General features: G+C 35.3%; 1 protein-coding gene across 1 annotated transcript in view; it reads right to left on the bottom strand.

Moving 5' to 3' along the window:
• Positions 1-13069, bottom strand: part of stim2b (stromal interaction molecule 2b) — a 92722-nt gene extending 79653 nt beyond the window's left edge. Inside the window, exon 1 of the mRNA XM_006629586.3 lies at positions 11688-13069. Coding sequence (XP_006629649.2) covers positions 11688-11817 — 130 coding nt within the window. The 5' untranslated portion in view covers positions 11818-13069. The remainder of the gene's footprint in view (positions 1-11687) is intronic.
• Positions 13070-15592: the final 2523 nt, after the last annotated feature.

Genomic DNA, 15592 nt, shown 5'->3' with positions numbered 1-15592 from the left:
TTTCTTGATAATTTCCTCTGATACTTTTCTGCCATCTGCTGCAGATATTTACAATCATAACTATTTAGTTATATAGTTATTATTTTGGTATGCCCAATTTCTGTGGGATAGGTGCATTTCTTCTCCCTCTAATATAAGCATGTGAGTGACCCACACAATAAGCATGAAGGTCTGGCACACAAAACATTGTATGTTGTGCAATAATTTAGCTCAGAAACCAAAGGGAGTAAATGGATACTTGAGCTGAATGTAATATAGTAAATTTTAAGCAATTTTATATTGCAAACTGCAGAATAAACGCACATAGCCCGCATATTAATGTGTGCAGATCTGCGAGCTGCATAAGAACATATTTTGCCTGTTATTTCAGATGGCTGTATTGATTCTACTTTTCAGTACTAATCTCCATTAGTTTTCAACTAATAATTTCACTCTAAAAAGATCTTTGTTTTATAAATAAATTCAATATTTGATGTCACATTGTTGTTTTCCTACCTTATCAACTACAAATAACAGGATTGTTATAATCCCATATATTAAAATGAGTATACCTTGACATTATTGCTTACAAAAAAAGATTATCTTTTACTGCTTTTAACCATGCAGTACGTGACAGACTAAGCTCTCATCAACTAAACTGTCTCTACATAATAGTTTAAATAGCTTGTTCTTAGCAACATTATTGGTGTGGGAAAAAAGGGGTTATGCATTTGCAAATAAATTAAAAGTAGGTTACAAGATATTCAAACTTTCTCAGATTTTTCCCATTTTGCTTTTTGTTATACAGTAGATAAAAATGCATCATTATAGTCCTGTTTACTTTTTAGGCATAACCACATTTATTACATTTAACACATCCTCATGATGCTTGACATGCATGTTTATACAGTATAGCAAGTTATAACCAGTTTTCCCAAATAGCCTGAAACTTCAAAATGGACTCAGTTAGGTTTGTTTGCAATTGAATGACGTTTTTCTCACAAAGTTTCAAACAAAGCAAGTTGTACTAAGTATGGGGAAATAATGCCCTAAAACTCCTTCTATAATGGTGCTGGGCAATCCATGAAAGAATGTACATGTACCCCAACTATGTTTGAAAGAAAGGCAAGGAATACAAAGAGGGGCTAAGGGAAAGCAATAAAGACAGATGCATTTCATAGACTAATACACTGCCATTTCCCAGGAGGTCGACAATTAGACAGTAAGGGGAAATGAAGGCACTCTGACCGGGAAAGTAGTGTGTAATGTTACTGGTAAACCTGAGGCTGCTTATACAGAGAGAATCCATCATGGTATGAGTATGCAACTATGTGGAACAGCCAAAGCCCGTGAGTGAGTCATTTATGGGTCAGCCTTCTGGACTCCTGTTCTAGCCGAAGAATTCCTGAACGTAAAAAACACACATGTTCCTGCACTTCTCATTAAAGCACAAGATCAGCAATAATGGTCATGAAACAATTTTAGAGATGACATTAACCACACAGAAAACCCATGCTGCCATAAGAATAACATATAATGCCATACAGAAGGAACTCCAGGCTAGAATCAAACCCAGGACCAACTGCTATCCCACCGCATCACCCCATTATCTCTTATTGAGCTGGTGTTCTACAAACCGATGTGTCCTCTTCAGACCATGCTTAATCATACAACACTGATTTTTACACTATCAGATAAAAGCACTAGCACCTTTCTCACTAAATGGAAAAGCTCAGCTGAAGTCATGTAAAGAATTTTAAAAAGTAAAATAAGCATTCACTATTGGCTGCATTTCCAACAAAACTCATTAAAGGTGACTACCCTGTGGTTTTAATGAAATATGAGCTTTAATCCAGTCAAAATCTAGATCATGAATTGAAAGAAACACATAATAAACACAGCAGCTAAATTCAGCTGAGCTGATGTAACTCGTTTAGAGAAAGATACAGAAATGAAGTATCACAAGAGACGAGTCTGTGTTTTCACTGAATGACAGCAATGTGCATATCCTACAAGTTCAGTGTGGTTCCAACCACCACCTTTTTTATTTTAATCACCCGGCTTTCATTTAGTAATCCTATTAAAACTATGAAATTGAACAAGTTACTTTAAAACAGACAACATTAGTCTATATTGCCAAGAATAACATAATACTACAGTAAGAAGGTCGAAAACTTGCAACATCCATCGTCAGAATGCCACTTATTCAAGTTGTGAGGGTCCCGACAGCCCAAAGTCCAGAAGCAGAATGTGTAAGGAAGGACTACACTCTAGACTAGACAGCAGTCCAAAGTAGAGCAAACACATGGAACAATTTAAAGACTGCAACGAAGCCTAGTCTGCACATCAAACTCCACCCAAAAGTCAAATCAGAACACATTCAAATTCAGGACCCAAGAGCTGTTTGGCAGAAGTACTAACTACCTTGCCACCATGCTTAATGATAACAGCAAGTCACTTTAAAACAAAGTAAACTGACAAATGGATTTCAATACTAGCATACAACAGCATGTTTCTCAAGTCGGTCATAAAGGTGCCTAGCAATAGTATTCAAACCTTTGTGGTTTTCACATTTTGTTGCTTTAAAGCTTGCAGTCACAACAATTTGAAGTGGCAATTAATGTTATATACCCAAACAATTCTACATATTTAGAGCAATAAAAGCAGGAAAGATGTAAACAAATAATATGAAAGAAAAAAATACTTAATTAAGTGCATAATTAATAACTTAGCAAGACACACAATTAGCTGAGTGGCCAAGACCTGGGAGCAATAATAATGGTTAACTTGGTTTCAAAATAAAAATAACCGAGTCTGCAAGGCTTCTCAGTCAGGTTATGAATTTCATGCAAAGACTCAACTATAAAGTCTAAGGAGCTTTCAAAGGAAGTTCAGAATGAAGTAAGTTAAATGCATAGATCAGAAGAATACTTAAATTAAACTTAAATCCCTGTGAGTGCAGTATACTCAGTCTGCAAGAAATGTGCAACACACACAACTTCCAGTCAACATTATCCATATAGTGAAGCAAGGAGAAGGCAACATCATACTATGAAGATAGTCTTCCACAGCAAGAGCTAGAAAGTGTGTTGGATATGGAAAAATAGGAAGCCTAGAGGAAAACCCGTCTAAACCCACTAAAGACCGAGGCAAAAAAACACCTTCTAGAAGGACAGTGTAAAAAGCCAAGTTTAAGAATTATTTTTCAATGAGAAATCAACCTTTTGGCATGTGAATCTCAAATGTTCCTGAAAATCAGTGCACACATTTTGCAGTAAAGGGAGAAATTGTGGCACAATTTCACATTACATCTGAAAAATGTTAAGGTTTAATCAAAAATGGTCATCCTGGGGCATTTACACACCTACCCAGACTTCCTTGAAGAGATTGGAAATTTTGATGTACACATTCTGAAGACACAATTGTAGGGTCATGTTAACAGTCTTTGAATGTACCAGTTGTCTATGGTTTATTAAGATTTGAATAATTTTAATCTTTTGTATTTTAAAACTTTGAATCCATCAAAAATACCATGTTGAAGCCCACAAAACTACAGGAGTACAGGACCTCCCAATGTTTAACAGCCACTACACAGTATGATGAAGAGGGGATGTCATCAATTAAAGAAATGCAACAAGAAGATTTTGATTATGATTATGGCATATATCCATTAATTTCACTGCTAGGATCCACTTAAATTTTAATTTCTTTATTTATTGTATGCTGAGTAAAAACATGCTTTGGGACAGGAAGGTATACAGCATATACACAGTGCTTCTGAAGGAACCCATTTTAAATATAATGAGAATAAGTATCCTCACACTAATTAATCTCAACATTTGAATAAATAATTTAAGATTAAATGTTAACATCAGCCGGAGCTAGAAAATAAACAGAATTCAATAGAAAATAAAATAAAACCTAAAACTTTTCTGTAAATTACATTAAATAACAGTACCTAAAGTCAAGCAACAGATACTGTAAAGGGCAAATACTAGTAAGAGGCAGCTAAAATCAATATACTTACACATGTACACACAAAAAGACCAAATCTTCACTAAGTTCAATTAAAACAAGTTGTTAATTCAGCTCCATAATATTATTCTTTGAGAAAACACACTGAAAACAGCCTGTACACCACTGTATCAATCACATGAAAGCCTACTAAACGTACTCAATTTAAATAGTTATCCATACATTGTATCAAAGAAATTCACTACATGTAATGTTTCTGTAATAAGTAATCTGTCATTTTCCACAGTTAAATTACAAGCAAGTTGTCACACCTTTCAAGAAGGAATTTCACAGAAAAGGCAACTGAAGAAATGTCTTAAGGAACAAACTTATAAAATGTTGTTTGTAGAACACTAGAGATTGGTCACATTTTCAGCGAGAACACATTTTAAAATATCCTGTAAGTGACTTCCGATTAGTTCACTACTGTACATATATCAAATATTTCAAATGCAACTGAATTGCTTCCTTGGAAAATGTTTTTCTTATGAACAGAACTTCCAAAAAGTTCTAAAGTTTAAACTAGATGTATAACGTACAGTAGGTGTGATTTTTTTATATCTATTGATGACTGTTTATAAAAACATTGCCAATTCCCAAGAAGACTTTCATCACTACTATAGTCACTAAGAATAAAGTATAGTATCCACTACTATTAAACTTTTCTTAGAACTCCTGCACTGGAATGAAGTACTGGCTCAGCGCACTGTTGCAGAATCCCTTTCAACACGGGAGAGGGACTTGAATAATCCTGTCTCTGTTCTATTTATTTATTGGAGAACCTTACACTGTTTCACTGTACCAATGCCTTAATAACAATGATAAACCTCAACTTCAAAAACGGCTATTGGCATTAAATCAATGTTATGACTGGAAAAACTACAAAGTTAAATTATTAGTTTAAGTATGGTATGTAAGCGTGCTGACTGAAACTGCCTCCACCGGGACTCCAATACGGGTCACAGATCACTTTGTCTTCAACTTCTGCCACTCCTCAAAAAGTGGAAAAACTTGCTATGCCAAAAGGCCAGATCTCCCACCACAGGATAATTCAATGATGTCCATGTTCCAAGGAAATGATATACAGTAACTGCTACAGTTTGCTAACACAGGAACATTATATTTCTAATAAATTAATATCCGACACGCTTGTATCCAAAATGACTTACATTTGCACCCAACTATACAGCTTCCCATAACACAGCTAGGGATTTTACTGAAGCAACTCATGTTAACCATCTTGCTCAAGTGTAAGTGTACAACAGCAGTTTAGCACTTGTTGGTCTTACTTGGGATTTGTACCCAAAGCCTTCCAATTAGAAGTCAGAAACCTAAAACAAGTTGCATTGTAATAGACATTGTGACAGAAAAAAAATGGAATGTGATTCTCAGTGTCGGGCTACTTTACATTTGCATGACTCCCCATAACCTTTACATATTCCAAATACAATTTTAGAAGTTCTTCAAAATACTAAAATATTCCAAGCTTTAAGCCTGCAGAGCTAAAACATTAAAAAACACTACACAATAATATTGCACTGATAAAGTGTAGTGGTAAACAGTACAACTGTCAACAAATGACAATGAGCCCAACCTTTTAAAAGAGCTCAAGAGATTCACATTGTACAGAAAAAGGAAAAATACCTTAATTCACCTGACTGAGAACCATAAGCTCAAAATGACCAAAGGCTCTACAGGCTTAAATCACATACAAACTCAACAAAGTACATCTCTTGCATCAAAGATTGTCCTTGTAAGCTATTCAAAATCTTAATATGGATGGGAGCTACAGCCAAACCACCATTTCAGGTTCAGCAAGGACACAAAGACAAGAAACAGATTCAGGACAGAGAACAGGCAGGTCTTCTTCAAAAAGAGCTCTGGGTCTATGAAAAAAAGGAAAACCTAATAGGTGTTGTGGACACCAGAACAAAGGAAATCCTTCAGGAATCGTGATGAAGTATTATTCACAACATTAAGCTAACAAAACAATCACAATAAGCTACCTTTCATCTACTGTATGCCCTCTTACTGTATGTTCTTCAGTAACAGACATTAGAATACAGAGTAAATGAAATAAATCCTTATACTATTCAACAGTTCAGAATACAGAAAGAAGGCAAGTAGGTCAGAGCAGCTACTAAATTACTACTAATAATTATTAGTAATTTAGTTATTTATTATTCTGAGTTTTCTAATGAGAAAATTGGAAAAGCACTTAAATACTAGAAGCACCATGAGAACATACACAGTGATATGCTCAATATTCTGAACTAACAAAGTTGTGACAAAATTTCAGATGTATGGGGGACATTACATACAGTATATTTGCTGGCTAATGGCCTACACAAGTTTCTAAAAAGCATGTAAAAGACTTCACAGGAGGAAGTGGGGTTATACTATATTAAGATGGAGCTTGATAAGTGTTTACTTAACACTTTGTTTTTAGATGCGTCATTACTATTCAAGACCCACCCAATCTGGAAGCTACTGTATCTTTACTGTAGCAAAAAATAAGCTTTTTGTGATTAATCTGTTTGTAATGTGCTCTCATTTCTTCAAAATTGTTTCAAATTGTTTCAGTTATCAAGTACCACATTTCAGAGTATACACATCTGCTGAAATGTAATAGACCAGCTCCTAAGCAGCATTACAAAATTAAGTATTCGCTTAAAAAAGAAAATAAAATGCAAATATTTTACTCTTTCTTTTTTATTCATTTGTGCTGAGAAATACCTCAGTTTTATACTGTGGTATAAATTAGATATAAAATCTAACTATATTTTAATATAACTCTTAATAAAAGAAAAAGATAACCTGATTGAACATACAGTACAGTAGAACACAAAGACAAAGATCCAACAATAAATACAATTATGAAATAATTATGAAATAATTATGGTGGCACCTCCTCCAACTTCATCTAGACATTTTCCATAACTATTAATTAGTCTCTTGCATCGGCTTTTAGGCATTTTGACCCTTTCTTCCTCATGGAACTGCTCTAATTTAGTGATATTTGAGGGTCCAGCCATAACATTTCAAATGAGTTTAGGTCTGGACTTTCACTTGGCCAATCCGAAATCCAAACTGCCTACTTCAGCTATTTGGTCATAGGTCTGCTTGTATGTTTAGAATCATTTTCATCCTGCTTCACCCACTCTTGGCTCAGCATCAGCTGATGCATCGATGGCCTGGCATTCTCATCCAGAATTTGCCGATTCAATGCAGAATTCATGGCTATATTATTAATATCATAGCACACCAGATCCTGAAGCAGCAAAGTAGTTCCAAACCATGATCCTCCAACTACCATGGTGATAGCCAAAATTATGATCTCCTGCTGTTGGGTTGTGCTCTTTGTGTAGTTACAATAAAGTGCCCAGTAAAAGTCTCAGATCTGCCAAAGAGCAACTGAATTATCCACAAGACTACTGCAGGAAAGTTTTTTGAACAGATGAGTCAACCATTTAACGTGTTAGGCACAACAGGAAATGATTTGTGTGGAAAAAAATGAAGCTCAGCAAGGGATGTGGCACAGCAGCTTCTTTTGGCTTGAAATGTGCTTTCCTGTAGTGTTGATGTCTTTAAATTGTTGAAACTGAATTAAAATATTAACCAAATCTGCTGTCTCCTCCATCAAAGGTAAAGGTGTGAGGTAATTTACAACGGCCATCTTTCTCAGGGCACAAAACACTGAAAAGAAGGTCCAGTCTGCTATTATTGTACAGGCCCCAAGAATCAATAGACCTACCACTTGGGTCATAGCCACTATTTCTGACAAGACGGGCCATTACTGTAGAACATATTTTTTATAATATGGACACTTAGCTTCCTTCAAAAATAATTTAAATAAAAGTTAAGAAAAATGCACAACCACGGCACTTACCTCCCTCAGATTAAACAATAATTGTTTAACAGAAAATATATGAGTAACAGGGAATATACTGTAATTTAAATAATACTGAGGGAACAGGTAGAATAAAGGGAAATTGACAATCTATGCTGCTCTGCATTTTTCAAAGGCAAACTGTAGACTACACAAATATGAATTTTTCAATATTGTGTGCTAAACATTAAAACATAAAATACGGTTCCATACAACATGCTAAACATAGCATTTAACTAATGTGTAAAAGCAGATTTTATGACAGGATTTAAAAGTACTGACTTGCAAGTTCTAATATGGGCTGAGGGATCACTCCATAGCTTTGCAGCTACAGGACAGAACGCACTGTCTCCCAGTGTTTGGAGCTTCACATTAGGAGCTGACAGAAGGTCAGAGTGCCAAGACCGCAGATGACTTGTAAATGTAAAGGGGAGATTGTTCAGTTATACAGTCAAGAGCCAAACCATTCCCGTCCTTAATGGTGAGCAGCCGTATTATAAATTTTATTTTGAAATCTGCAGTGTGGTACTTTAAGCAAATCAAGAGCATAACAAAAAGACTGTAACAAATCTCCAAAACATTCAGAAGTTTTTTTACAATGAGTGATGTACTCTAGCACATTTCTAGCACATGCAACCCAGTCATTTACTACCAGTCAATACCTGATGACAGACATAGGGTCACCTCTAAAGAAATACAGACATATACTGTATATACAGTATACAAACAATTTTGGCACTGCAGAAATTCCTAACACTTTATTAACCTTCAATAGCACAATTTAAATAGACTTGTTTTTCTTCTATGCATTACAACAGCTTTAACAGCACAATAAAATAACTCTTAAAATAAAGCTTTTTTTGGGACCCCAAAATTAAAGCGGTGAAGCAGGTGGGATTACCAGTGTACATGGTATCATTCCGTTATCTCCATTTCATTCAAAAAAGATGGTCTACCTGCATGTTTGGCACCCAAAGTGTTACAAGAGTTTTTATAGCAGTTTTTTTTGGCATCAAGAAATAACTGCAGTGTGCTCTCATCATTCGTGTATATTTCACCAAATAAAAAAAGCATAACATTTAAAATCTTAAACAAAATGCCTAAATGTTAAATCATAGTGGCAAATGCCTCTGAAATTTCATATTGTTCAACTATTTCTGGTATCCACAAGTTAAAATAAACAGAAGAAAGGAGGTCCTGAGGAACAGCAGTGAGATTCTGTATCCTAATATAACTGGTTGTGCTAGTATACATTTCTAGTATCATTTCCCCCAGTAGGAAATAACTGAAGACTAGAAGTTTATAGAGGGAGTCTCAGTAAGCAGTACTCATCCAGAGTATAGGTGTGTACAACATTAGGACAGATAGGGCAAATCATTACAGAGAGAAGACTAATATTAAGTACAAAGACGATTGGAATTTTGGCTACTAAAATAAAAATCCAAGAGGGACTCCAGCAATTACAACACAGATCTCAGACACTCTACAGGAAGTTGTAGCCTCACCTCAGAAAAAAATAACTAAGGTTGTGGTGCTTTCTCAACCCGTTATACTGTATAAACACCACGCTGCTTATTTTAAGCATGTGATCAATAGTGTAATAGGTTAAATGTAAGTATGAACAGTTTTACAGAGAGAGTCAGGGTCTCAGATAACCACATTTTTTTTTTCATCTCCTAACTTTCTTCTCCCCTCCTCACCGGACTCCTTGACTTTCAGCTACTTTTTAATTGGAATGGTTGTTTCTCCCTTTTGATCTTTAACCATTCTGTGTCAGTTTAGCCCTGATCACGGTTTTCACAAAAACTGATGCTCATTTTATTTACTAAATGATTCCCTTCTCAGAGCATGAATTGTACAATACATAACCATTTGTTATAATCTTCCAAGCATCCAACTGGCCATAAGGACTATGCATAGCAAAAACTGGAGGGGGCTGAGGGAGGTCTCATTTATGGCAATTCAAGTTCACATTTATGAATAAATTAACATCACTGCTATTATTAGTGGTGTACAATACCTAGGGATGCCCACTCTCACTGGCCCAACACAGTTGTTAATTAACAGCTGTTCATCTAAAATTTTCAATAGTACTGACATAACTACTGTACAGTATGTTATTAACCAAATCCAAAACGTAACTGGTACTGCACTGGTACAAAAGTAAATCATCTTGTATTGTATTGAGATCTGCAGAAAATCTTAGAAGTGAAAAGGGAACTGTTTTGCTTCTTTACTCATTGCAGGCCTTACTTTGCTTATTTGTGACATTCTCTATTTTATTTCACTTTCTAAGAGACAGGTTTCACAATTCCTGAAAGCCCACGATGTGCAAAGGCATACAGTGACTTTCCCTTCTTCTATGATGAATTTGAAAAGTGAAACGCAATGACAAAAAATTAAGCATTTCAAGGCAAAAGTAGCAAGCGTCCTAATAATTTAGTTTACTACACAATGATCTGAATATACAGATCATGTATACACTTTTTGTTGAAATTATCTATCAGCAGCAATTGTAGACTATGATACGGTTTTCACATGATTTTAGTTCACAGTAAGCTTTAAATGTATAATTTCCATTAATTCAATGTTCACAATATGACTTAAAAGGCAATAAATCTTTAAAATACTGGAGACAAGAAAATAGCTGTGTACCTCATGGGTGGTCATTATTCTAATCATATCCTAAATGTATCATTCCCTTTACTACACTGGCCATGAACATGAGTAAACCCACTCAGAGTAAAACAAATTACACTTTAAAACGTTTGCTTACAATTCATCAGAAAATCGATACTGCAAGACACAGGTTACATTTTCCACGTTAAAGACCATTTCTTTTTATTAACTAAATGAGCTTGCCTTGCAAAATATCACAGCAAATGGACATGTACAGTACGTTTATAAGGGGTCTAAAAATTACGTAGAACCTCAAGCGCACTATGAAAAAAATACAGCAAAATTGTTTTGTTTTTTCATATCTCTTTTAGTTAAAAGAAGGCCATTAAATAATATTTTATCACCGAAACTGCTCCTATAGTAAACTGCTGCTAAAGGCATAGGATGTTACGCATGGTCAATATGTTAAATACCTAACGTGACCAAATGGGCTCGAATTTGGAACGGAACGTTGTTTCCCTACAGCTATCTTGAAGGGTTACACAATAAGGTCAACACCACCAGGGCTATATATCTGCCCTACCAGAGACGAAATCAGCCCCTCTCAGTTCGAATAAAGTGTTGAGTAGAACATTTACTCCACAATGGTTAAAATTTTAATACATCAGTGCATTGCAGATAGAAAAAATATGAAAAATTCCTGTATTATCAAATGAAGGTAACAACAACAGAACTGCAATTAGTTTTCTATGTTAGGAAGTGTTAGGAATTTCTGATACAGAAGGTTATGTTACCATAGTTGTTGCGATTATGTAAATCTTACATATACTACCATCAGCAGAGCTCAGCTTCGAAAAAGGAGCATTCTTTGATAAATCAGACGTTGCGTTAGCAATTTTGTATCTTCTGCATGCTTGAGAATCGTCAAATAATACAGTACTTTACGGTTAATGTAACGTCTGCGTTTACAGTTACAGACTGCAGTGCTGCTGATGTCTAATGGTATCTTGTGCATTGCTTGCATACCGATATATACCAGCAATGCTCAGAACTGATATAAGACGTTTAGATTTATGTAAGAAATTCTAGCTTTGTCTATTGCCGTGAAAGAAAGCAATCACCATTCATCAATTAACAAAAACTTTTTAAAAATGTAAATACAAATCTCAATGTGCCAAATGCTTACCTGTAACAGCAGCCGCGCCGTCAAATGAAACTCGTTTGGTCTGATCATTACAGTAAACAGCTGATCCAAATACTGCAGAAATGATGAGCCCACGTAACAGTAGAGCTTTAGTCTGAGAGAAGTAACTCATTGTGAAGAAATAGCTTGAAAATCCGTTCCTCTGGGGAGGGAAAATTTGTTACTACGCAATGTATCAGCGGTGAATCCGCAGGGTCAAGAAACCGTATATGCTCACCGAATGCTGCTTCAGTAGAATTAGTATGAATCAAATAGCTAGATGGAAGGTAATTCACACCAGATGCGTTACATAAAATGTATTGGTTTCAAATGGTCGCAGTATAGCTGACAAAAAATACCAGATCATGCTGATAAGAAAACAAACACCCTATATGAAAAGTTAAGAGTGTTAAATGTAAACATCTTTTTAATATCAAATAAAAAATATGTTTTGTGATCGGAACGGCAAAGAAAAATAAGACTTTGAAAACACAAATGAACAAAAGAGGTTATATTATTCCAGTGGCGTACTTCAAAAACGTGAAATGGTTTTCTTCAATTACTATCGTCAGTGATACTATGAAACGATCGAGGACTATCAGACAAACTTGAGCGGTGGTTCTTAACTTAAAAGTACAAAAATGTGGAATAGAAGTCTAAAAATAAATAAAAACGGATCCTTGCTGTCAAAACGTTGATAGATCCAGCGAGCTGACAGTGTAGATTCCTTATCCTTATGACTTTATTAAGACAAAATAGTCTTGGTATTTCCACAAACAGTATGCAAAGCTCCGTGGTGTTTTTAGCATATTGAACACAGAGTAGGATACAGATCCGCCTCCTCAGTTAAATGATTATACCGGATCCTCTGCAAACAGACCAGGAAAACGCAATTGCTTCACTAATCCTGAATCAAACCTTCGATAAACATAAGTCCGTGTCTAAACGCAGACGTCCAAAACCTCCAACCACTTTTGAGACAGAAAGTTTGTTATAATTTCACGTCTTCAGGTGTCCCATCTGCCCCTCTCGAGTCTTTGCTGTAGGCTGTCTGATGCAGAACGAAGATTGTGAGGCGGAAGTCAATATGCAAATCATCTTGACATCAGCAGCAAGAATTTATTCTGCCCCATGTGGCAGTCTATTTATTAAAAAGCTTTTAATAATTGCTATTGATACTTATAATTCTTACAAATCGAAACAACATTATGCAGACTGTGCTGCAAAGTAGTTGTTTTCTGAGCCAAAAAAACACAGGAGGAATCATAGCATGTCGAAAAAAACTGCATTATTATGTAAATCTGAGCAATATTCTTAAAAGCATTGCGTTTACATTTCACAATTTTATCACTCACGGGTGCATTTGTAACAGCCCTTTCTAGCATATACTGTATACCGATGAATCGCGGAACAGGAGCCCATACTAGTTTTTCTCTGTTTTAGCCGGTAATTGGTTAGATTTTCTCAACATGTCAGGATGCGATTGGTTGTCAGGTTTCATTGTTCATACGTTTCAAAACCTAGACGCGGGAAAAAAAATGAAGCTTGAAGGCATAGTAGTTTATGATCGGAAATAACAGGTTAGCACACTATTATAGAAAGGAGGTTTCTGGAAACCTATTCAGAGAACCTCATTGCAGTAGACAAGGTGAAGGATGAATAAGGTAACTAGAAAGTGCAAAAATCACAGTCTGAACAGTAACAGAGAACAGTAAAGTCCCAATTCAACGAAAACTATAATTAGGGTAAATTCAACTGTTAATAAATGCCAACTGAACTGCAGAAGGTATTCATTAAAGAGAATGCTTGCAGATCGTTGTTTATAAACAAAATAGAGGCATAAAGCAAAAGTGCATTAAAATCAATCAATCTTTTATGTTGTGTAGTGAAAAAAGTGCAACAAAATAATAGCCAGGGGAAAAAACAAACAAAAGTCAGATAAAGAGAATTACAATTTACCTATGCTAAATGTGAAAGCACTCATAAATAAAACTATTATTTTTAATTTCAACATAACTTTTGTGAAGAAAGTCATTTTTTTATTTAAAAACAGAATTTTAACTTGAGCAGCAGAAACAATATCTTCAATGCTGACAATGTAGCACCTTCTACTTTGATTAAATTGCAGTGACAGCTGTCATTAATATCTTCATGATATTTGATCACTTGCAGAGTCTGAAGATCATCAAAGCTAAAGTTGTAAATGTGCAGTTTTGCAAAATCCATTTTTTTCCATTGGCTTCAGTGCCTTTAAACTTATTAATGTATAATTTATCATATTTAATATTTATCAATTTGTCATACTGTATGTGTAAGAACATTATAATTAAAATAAATAAACACAGACCCATCTCCCTGCAAAGGTGTTAATTTTGTGTTAGCTTTGCTGGGAAAGATAAACAATCATGATGACATTCTTAATACAGTATATTCACTATCAGGATGATTCAGAGACCTTTTGATGTTAAGAAAGATACAAGATACAGTATACCCACAGTTTGGGAATTTCAACTAGGCTTTATTTGTAGATAGAAAAGTTGAAGGACATTTTGCTCTGGAACAAAAACAATAAAAAAGCTGTCCTGAAATGGATAATGGAAAAGGGGAGTATTGTTTCATGTTTTTCAGTTTCATCCCACTCATATACAGTGGATATCAAAAGTCTCTTATTGAGTCCTTATTGAAATTTCGGCTTTGTTGATGCAAAGTCTGAAATGAAGACAAATCACGTCAGACCTATTTTTCATAACCTTTAATAAGATTTTGTAACCAACAATATTTAACTGAAAAACAAATGGATAAGTTATAGGAAAAATAATAAAAATAACAAAAAAACATTCAATGTCTTTAACTAATAAATTAACTAATACTTTGTGGAAACACCTTTTGCTTTGATTACAGAGGTAGATCTGTTTGAAGAGGTCGCTATCAAATTAGCACACATGGATTTTGCAATTTTATCCTACTCTTTAGGTCAGTCCAAAGATTTTCTATAGGACTGAGGTCCAGGCTCTGACTGGGCCAGTTCTGGACATTGATCTTCCTTTCTTAAGCCATTTCTTGGTTGAGTTGGCTTTGTCGTTCGGATCATTGTTGTGTTGAAAAGTGAAATTCTTCTTTAACTTCATCTTTCTGGCAGAGGCAACAGGTTTTGCACCAAAATATCTTGATATTTGGAGCTATTCATTTCCCCCTCTATCATGACTTGTCCCCACTGAAGAAAAGCAGCCACATATCATGAAGCTGCCACCACCATGCCTGACAGTAGGTACTGTGCTCTTTGGGTGATGAGTTGTGTTGGCTTTGCGCCAAACATATCTTTTGGAATTAAGGCCAAAATGTTCTACCTTGGTCTCATCAGACCATAAGACATTTTTCTACATGGCTTTGGAAGATTGAATGGGTCTTTTTGCAAAACGTTTATGAACTTTGATGTTCTTTTTTTATGAGAAATGGCTTCGTTTTTTTGCCACCCTACCCCACAGTTCAGACTTGTGGAGAATGTGTGAATTGTGTGTCATATGCAGGAAGTGGCCAGTTACTGCCATAATTCCTACAGCTCCTTTAAGGTTGCCGTTGTTCTCTTGGTAGCCTCCCTGATCAGCTTTTTCCTTGCCCGGCCATCGATTTTGGAGGGATATCATGATCTTTGCAATATCCTCGTGGTGCCATATTTCCTCCACTTCTTAATGATGGTCTTCACAGTGTTCCATGATATATGTAATGCCTTCAAAATTATTTTATATAACTTCCCCAATCTGTACCTTTCAACAATAAGATCCCATAGGTCTTCTGTTAGCCCTCGTGGACCATAGTTATCTATGCACTATACAACCAAGAAACCTTCAGGCAAATTTTAAATATCAGAAAATGAATTTTCATGTAATCATTCTATATTACATATTTTA

Source organism: Lepisosteus oculatus, chromosome 1 (genome assembly GCF_040954835.1).
Source record: "Lepisosteus oculatus isolate fLepOcu1 chromosome 1, fLepOcu1.hap2, whole genome shotgun sequence".
NCBI lineage: Eukaryota > Metazoa > Chordata > Actinopteri > Semionotiformes > Lepisosteidae > Lepisosteus > Lepisosteus oculatus.
This window is presented reverse-complemented; position numbering and strand designations above follow the sequence as displayed.